Here is an 8,634-nt window from a genome sequence, read left to right as displayed (position 1 = left end):
GGTAGGTGGAATTTGGCGGCAGGAAGAATTTCTCACAAAAGAATCCAAATGACGAGTAGAATTAAGACGGAGAAGGCACCTAAAAAGTGATTAGAATCGTCATCCAATCTGAATGGGAAAAATAGCATACCATACAGCGCCGACTCGCATAAGTCGGCGACGTAGTTTAACTGAGAAGCATTCATTGTTCCCATTGTAGGCTGGTAGCAACGCAAACAAGTTTTTAGCCTAGTCAGCACACGGTTCTTATGTATAAATTTTTTACAGTCTATTTCAGAGAACTCTTTCTGGTGTGATGCGTTTCACACATTGAATATTATCCAAACACTCTATTACATTTAAGATCTAAATTAGGCGCCTGGGAAGCCAGTATACATAACGGATTCAAGGCCGTTAAAGTCCTCAGTTATAAAAAGCAGATGAATATGTACCTGGTTGTGTGGGTCGCAAAAGTGATACTATCATTTAAGACAAGTCGATCCATAGAACGACAGTGCACATAGCACGCTTACCACTTTGCTGGCTCAGGGCAATCGCAGAAAAGCTTATTTAAATAAGCCTGGCAGCACAATATCAGCACCGATAGACAGGTTAGCACGCGGAAATTCATGGTTGATGGATGTCCATGGGCGCTTGATGGATAGATAATCATGGTGGGTCATGATGCAATGCCTAAGTAAAGCTCTGAGGTAATCCAAATGTCAGACAGTCCAATGAACATTGAAGGCGCCTAAAGGTGCAGTGTTATATGTTTAAAACTCTACGGGCCCAAATTTGAAACTTCACATAATTTCCATGGATGCGTTGAAAGGTGGTTCAATAAACCAGAGAACCCTATTGCTTGAAATTTGTTATTCGTGAACATCGGGATGGAGATTGTCGGTGATATAGGCAGTGCTCCCCTGCCAGTGCACATCTGCGTACTATCTGTCAATGTCCTACATGAAGTGCCTCAAATAAGTGAGGGGCGTATTCACTGTGCTAATTATAAGATTTACAATTGAATCATGCCATGACCTGGGAGCGCAGTCACAGTCACCCTTCAGCTTCATGCTTCACAACCCCGTCATATGCTCAGGAAAAAACTGAAACAGTTCGTTATCTCTGAATGATGAAGCCTAGGACATTTAAAATGCATTCCTTGTCGCGTTCAATGAGCTTATTAGAAATCGACAAACACAAGTACAAACCTCAAGAATTGATATCATTCGTGCATTCACGGTGCCGGATTGGATTGACAGGTTTTCACATTGGTATGTGCTGTATCAATTCAGATGGGCATTGAGATAAAGGTGAATTCTATCGATGGTATATCAACCAAATGATATTTTGCGGACCCTAGTCGGGACTGCGGCTGCGGCTGCGGCTGCCTAGACATAGAAGGCTAATACCTACTTCTTCTGGGTCCCGAGTTCACCCGCTTCCTGGTATTTCCTTATGTTCTAGGTAACGTTAGAGTTAAACTGCGCGTGCTCACCGGTTCTTCCTAGTTTTTCTCTCCTTCCCCTCAGACGCTTGGCGACCCGGATATACTTGCTGACAGCAGCCCACATCTTATCGGAGATTGCCTTCGAGTTCCCAAGCTCTGAGCAACATGTATAGCATTTTTGCAGGAACTGTTGCACATTAGAAGTCATGGCAAAGAAATTTTCTCAGGAAATTCCAAGTTATTGGTAGAGAAGGCCAATCCGTGACAAGCGAGAACATAGTGTACACACGAGCCAGAGATTCTGTCGGACGTTTGCCTCCTCGTTTTCGTCAGCGAGAAAAAAAAACGTGCTAGCATTTCCACCTCGTCCTCGTCAGCATTGACAACGAAGGACCTGCCTCACGTAGCCCGAGCACGACGAGGCTGGAAGACAATCAATCCTGGCTCCAGATGTTCGGGAGTGTTCCGGCGGAGAACGAAATCGGAGTCAAAGTTTTCTTTGCAAAACAGTTTGACACCGCTGGCGCTCATACATATTTTCAAAGAAAATAAGACCCAGTAATTATGTTTCCTACATTTTTTTGACATATTTTATTGGAATATAGGCTTCGGGCTTCCCTAATTGGGTAACCCCGGACTCTGTATACGAGAAAAATATGTCAAAAACCAACAGGAAACATAATTACCAATACATATTTTTCTATCAAATATGTATCAGCGCCAGCAGTGTGAGCCAGACTCAGCCAGTCTCCAAGAACATAGTTGTATGCCAGTCAGATTATCGTCATCGCCAGTTGGCAGTCAGAGCTTAAAGACGACTGAAGAGCACGGATTTTGATTGCATGCTCATAAGAAAGTGACGCTAGAAGTACAGTGTATTTTAGTAGTTCAAAACAGATATTTTTTAAGCGTAACGAACTTGTTTTTTAATCCTTTGTCGCACATGTCAAGCTGGCGGGGACAACTAGTGATGAAGTTGGGCCCTGAGTAAAGGTTCCAAGCCCGGTTTTGATCAATAGGACAGCTGTTAAGCACGCGCAAGAAGATACCCCTATAGTTAGATATACTGATGATACGTACGTTACAGAAATTGCGGAGAAAAACCAAAAGTCATTGGCATAGGGAATCACCAGCCAGCTCTAGCCTCGTGTGGGAGAACCTGCGAAGAACCTGTTTTCAAACGAAGAAGCGAGGTCTCATTTAACAAAAAAAATATATATCGTTCAGCATCCGGGAACCAATGTTTATACTCCAGTTCAAGAAAGGATTACCGGCTTCCAGAGAGTCTTGGTTTTCTTTGCTCTGTGCCAACGGCCGACAAGACAGGAGGGTTCGGAAAGAGGACGCATTCAACCGAGCCACAAATTTATACCAGCTGCACTGCCACTGATGGCTGTATGATCCAATCACGTCAATTAGAGCTGAGCTGGATGTACAATTCGCCTAGACTCTACTAGAGCCACTCTCTTTCATCCCACAACCTTCTATCTACTGTATTATCATGCTCCTCATATTTTTTCGGCCTTTGAACGCTCGAATTTATGGTTTTAGGTACCACTCGTTGGTACTTCAATAAACCATGCGCGTCATTCGCTACAACAATTGGTAAATTGTGCTGATTGTGGTAACCCTCTCGGAATGCATGTGGGCTTGGTGTAGAGATGGAGGTTGGGGAACGGAACCTGGGGAAATGGATAGCACTGGAGAGGTCTGGTAAGCTTTTCTTCTTCCGCTTATTTTGAGGCTCCTATTGGTGTATTTACGCGTCAGTGATTACCTTCGGTTTACAAGACGACCAAAAGCGTATATACGCGCATATATCCCTTTACTTTCAACACCCCACCAACTGCATCGAATCTCTGTCCTGACCCCTTCTTTTTGATAAGGCACCCTGTGCCAACTATGCAACGTCTTGCTATCGACTTTAGGGTGAGTCTTCGCTAGTATCGGTCTCATCTCTCAAATTGGTTTATTATATGTTCAAGAAGTTGTCCAAGATTGCGTTGTGGTTACGCCCAACGTTCAAATTCTCACCAGCATGGAAGATGGCCACCAGTTCTAACTCGATGCCAGAATGCATGACGTGTAACTGGGATTTTCCTGTTCCAGTGAAGGGAGAGCAATTTTCAATTAGCTTTAAAAAGCAAGCACAATCGAACAGGACCAAGAGCTAGACGCATGAGCATAATCCAAGTAAGTGAGATTTCTTTACTTATACACTTTAAACAAACATATATGATCTGTCATGTATTTTTAGTTTTAGTCAGAAGTGAGGGATACTCAACATATGCATATATTCACTTCCTGCAATCGCTACATCGATCGATCCCTCCACTGTCACACTTTGGATGCCCTCATAAAATTCTTCACGCTATACTCTTCGTTTATATACTTTGGTTACGCACATTAGGTAAGTTGTAAATATCCATCATATGTGCATGTGTACTGAAAACGTTGTAGCAGTACTTTTCCATCGAATGGATCCCCGAAGCGTCTTTGCCTGCAATCCGTCCACTTTGAGCATTTATCATTCTCGACGTGTAGATGAGGAGCCTCCAAGATTTTCTCTTATCGTTTTGCAGCCCGGTCTAGCTCTTTTGACATCAGTGAATGTTGGTTGTCTTTCAAGAAATGAACTTGTCATCTGGCTTCTATATAGCCTCACGGCATGACGTATGTTCACGCTCACGTACGAGAAAAGTATATTTGCATTACACGAATCGCTGACTTACTTTCGGTCCAGTATAGGAAGGCGCCTAAAGACGCGTTTGTGTATGTATGGCCTCTACAACGCAGTGGATAATTGAAATTGCTTTGCGAATATCCTTTCACTTCGTGGTTTGTCAATATTGGTCGGTTTCGTGCTAGTTTTGCGATTCAAATTTACCCGTATAAATATCGAAGTCCGGAAATACACAGGGCCTGTTTTACGATCGGCACTGAACACACACGAAAAAAAGTAACTGATGGCTTATGTGTACCATACACTTGTAAAAAGTGCCTCATATTCATTACAGTGGTGAGCGCATCGTCAATCACCTTATCTCGAAGCTGACTGAAGAAAATAGATATTGCCAGAATCCGGTCTCACGCGAGAATGAAGGCGCGAAATAATGTCCTGAATAGTATCAATGCGATGTCAGCAATGTGCCCGACGATTATTAGCATGAAAGTATAAAGAGAGCAGAACGCCCGGGGAACGGGGTGTTTCCTTTGCTTCATTTTTGTCCCATATCCACGGCAGGATATCGACTAGCATTCTTTTTCGCCTTGCGATGAAACTAGGTTTCGTGGTCTTTTGGTGGTGGAAAGGGCAAGAGATAGTCTATGTGAGCCTTTCATTGCCTATGTACAGAAAATCTGGACTGAATCGCAGCTCCTCAGTTCATCAACTCGGCAAGAATAAAAGGATGCAGGGCTAAACTGAATTGAGATGCAAATCAGGGGACCCCGGTGTGCGAATCTTTTATTTCGATTTCCACGCCTATGGCAGGTTAAATTGTGAAGACGAAGCAAGAAGCCAAAGGGTCGGCGAGGGTGGATGGATGTGATTTGCAAGCACACGGTTTGGCGTTGCCAGATGATGGGTTATGAGCAGTGACCAAAATTCCCACGGCACTTAGGGCAAACTCGGGACTGTTCGATCGGTTCTTGTACAAATTCGGTGAGAGTCCCTTCCCCACAGATGCAATTCGACCAACATAAGGACCCTTTCTCGACCATCGGGATGGCTAACCAGCACCAATACATGCACCAACCGAACCCTTTGTATCCGTCAGCCATTCCGTCTTACAGAAATGTCTCGATGCCAAGACAAGAGACGCCAGTGGCAAGCACATCTAGCATTCAAAATAGCGCACATGCTACTGGCGCCTCGACCAGTGGTCCGTCCTCCAGCAATATCCCTCAGTCATCGTTCCGTGCCCCTGCGCATAAACATGCCCATCATCTTCATTCGATTCCACCTAGGGAGAAAAGTACGCGAACATTAATCATTGACCATATGCTATGGGTTCATGGTGAGTAACAGGTTTGGGCTTCAGCGAGTACTCACTGACCGGATGGTACAGGGAGAACGCGTTTTGCCCAAGCAAGGGCCGAGTTGGGCATGACGGATCGGACGGGAGGGCCTACATCCCCCAATTACATTCATCGGAAACGACCTGAATCATACGAAGAAGATGACGAAGAGGGGAGTGAGGGCGAAGAAGTGGTCGCTCTCAAAGCTCGTGCTGGAGGACCGGGACACCCTCACAATGACGATGAAGATGAAAGGCTTGGACGTCAAGATCTTGCTCTTGCCCGTAGCCTTCGACTGCGTGCGGAAGGGCTGGAAAAGGTGGTCATCTCGATGCTCGATCAGCCGCCTCCGATCCATCCCATCAACGACGAAGATATCCTTACACCCCCCACATCCCCCAAACTGACCGCTTCGAATGCGGCACATCCCCATCGACTCCCAAATGGTGTGCGTCTGAGGTTGGCTCTGGGGACGATCGTCAACGATCTGTTTGCCAGGCAGGCACCTTCTCCCCCATATCGCCACACCCATGCAACTAATGTAACTACACCCAACACGGCTAAGTCAGCGGCTGCATCCACCCCGCCGGATCACTCGCCTCAGTCTTCCGTAGTACCTTCACCTTCGGATTTGCCAAATGCGTTAGCGACGCTTGCGCCTGTGTCAGGTGCCTTTGCGCCGGTTCGTCGATCGTCGCCAATCCGGCCCTCACAGAATCAGCAGCAGCAGTATCACAACTACTCCCCTGGACGCTCCAACTCAGGCCACCAAGGTTATACTCAGACCAACTCACCGCGCAATATGCACATGCAGTACCCATCTATACAGCACCAGCAGCAAAGCTCGCAACCTTTGGGGCCTCCGATGCAATCTACAAATCGACCGCACGCTAGTCAACGTACACGAGCGCTATACGCTGTAGGTGCGGATCCCAGCACGGCCAACTCGCCACCGGCCTTCCGATGCCCGCGCCACCTGCACACGGGCTGCGAGATTTGTGTTGAGGCTAAATCACCACCGCGACAGACGGGGAGCAGCAACTCTCGTGGCCGAGGGAGCTCGTTCGGGGGTGCCGGTGGCGGGGGTGTTGGTACGTCCCCGCGCTCCGCCAACAACAGACCTTCAATGATAGGGGCTTCCGCCGGGTCTGGTGTGACATGGAGGACAAAGACTGGGATAGTGGCCCCAGGAGGTGGAGGGATCACTGGTTGGGAGGATGGTAGTGGTATTGGGTCTGGTTTGCTTCGGCCGGGTGTACGCGGGAGCGCGCTGAGGAGGAAGGTCAGGGAAGACGGAAAGGGTTCGACGGGTGCGGGGAATACGAAGCTGAGCAAGCTTATCCCAAGGTTCATAAGACTATCTGCGCTTGTGGCCGCTGAGTTGGGGAGGGAGGCGCGCGGAGAGGAGGACACAAACGCGAGTGAGGATGGAAAAGAGCGGGACGGTGTCGCGGGTCGGGGTGCTACTCCTTCTGCTTCAGGAAGCGCTTACATGGGAACACCGAGGAGCGAGGCAGGGTGGACTATCGGGGGTGGAAGATACTCGCCACTACCACCTCCTGCGTCACCCTCGTTGGCGTCGAGGAACTCGCGTCAGCCTCAACAGGCACCTTCCGCGCAAACCCAAGCTCAAAACAGGATGTATGAGTTCGCCCTGCGCCCATCGTCTGAGTGGTATATGCTCCTTGCAGGGCTGCTAACGCGAGCCGTGCTCGAAGGCTACTTGACCGCTGGCTGGACTGGACTTCAAGCTGTGCAATGCCTGTTGTTGGTGGGACTTGGTATCAACGAGCATGCGGGGAAGGAGAACGTGGACCCTGCTGAGATTGATGAGGATGATGTCGATGACGACGAGTTCTCGTCATTGGACCCAGATGAGCTTCCTAATCTCGTGGACGCCATCAAGATTCTTTTCCCTAGCTTAAGGGATCAGGAGAATGAATTCGCGGGGATTAAGAGTAAGGGAGAAGAGGAGTATGAAATGGAGATGCACGAGAGGTTGAAAAGGGTAAGTTTGTTATACTTCTTTATTTTCCTGTTCCGCTAGGGTGTCGATGAGGTCCGACGCCAGACTCGGTACCTTCATGATACTTCATGGATCATTTTATTCCGACATCTGGAATATTGATGCTAACGTGGTTTTTGACGTCTAGTTCTACGATATACCAGCCTCAACGCCTGACTGTGCTACCCATATGGAAGACCTGGCATGGCAATACCCAGCAGAACCTGTAGAGAGGGCAGCAGTACGATTCTGTGAAGCCATTGCAAAGTGGAGAGGAAAACCCGAGCTCGAGACCGTAAGTATCGATTACTTCCGTCCATTCCTTTGTTGGCCCCTTACGATATCTTAGTACAAAAAGAAACCACAGCCTGCTCCCATTGACGCATTGAACACTTCTCCCGGAGGCACCGCTACGGCGATGACCATTGAATCGCTCGTCCATTCCAACCCATCCAGTCCAATGATTGGCGATAATTCTAATGCTGGAAATGGAGATCGCTCGAGGAGGAAGCGACTGAAGAAACCATCGATTGACGTGTACTTTATTCAATCATCTCCTTCATCAGCAGCAGGATCAGCACCGCCCGTTACACCAAGGAGGGGAAGTTTCACATGGAACCGCAGTGGCAGTAACTTGGGAAACATGAACATGAACAATTCCAGCGGCACGAACAGTAATAATAAAAGATACAGGGATGACGATGGTGGACGACCGGAGTCGGCGAAGAGGATGTTCGTCTGAGACGTGGCAATGGGGAAAGGAGGTGTCTTTTGTATTGCTGCCGTGTGGTGCTCTCGACACTCGACAACGATTAAAGATGGCTTACATTTGACCTATCCTCTCCTCTTGTCTTTTTGGTAAGTTCCCTCTTTGTTCTTTTCTCCGTCTGTCGATACTTAAGTTCACATCTTACTTTCAGGGTTTTATTTCTTGCTTTCTTTACTTTACTTTTTTTTTTCTTTGCTTTCTTGGGCACATACTGCAAATTATATTCAGTCGGTATGGATCCAACTGTGAACTAATTATTATCATTATTGTCGATACCTTATAAATTGTACTTGTACCGGTTTCAACCTTTATGCTTGTACTCTTGTTTTGCTATCTACTATCTCCTCTCAACAAATATTAAATTTGGTTTCTTTTGTCTAGTTTATTGAAGTTGGACATATTGTCAAGTAC

General features: G+C 47.1%; 1 protein-coding gene across 1 annotated transcript; it reads left to right on the top strand.

Moving 5' to 3' along the window:
• Window positions 1-5,156: 5,156 nt before the first annotated feature.
• Window positions 5,157-8,196, top strand: JR316_0005664 (uncharacterized protein; the record flags this gene model as incomplete). Its single annotated transcript, XM_047891420.1, has 5 exons — window positions 5,157-5,448; window positions 5,500-6,540; window positions 6,631-7,457; window positions 7,603-7,749; window positions 7,804-8,196. 5 exons carry the CDS (start codon window positions 5,157-5,159, stop codon window positions 8,194-8,196), a joined length of 2,700 nt encoding a protein of 899 aa, XP_047748769.1.
• Window positions 8,197-8,634: the final 438 nt, after the last annotated feature.

Source organism: Psilocybe cubensis, chromosome 5 (genome assembly GCF_017499595.1).
Source record: "Psilocybe cubensis strain MGC-MH-2018 chromosome 5, whole genome shotgun sequence".
NCBI lineage: Eukaryota > Fungi > Basidiomycota > Agaricomycetes > Agaricales > Agrocybaceae > Psilocybe > Psilocybe cubensis.
The sequence above is the reverse complement of the archived record's forward strand: the minus strand, read 5'-3'. Positions and strand labels throughout refer to the sequence as shown.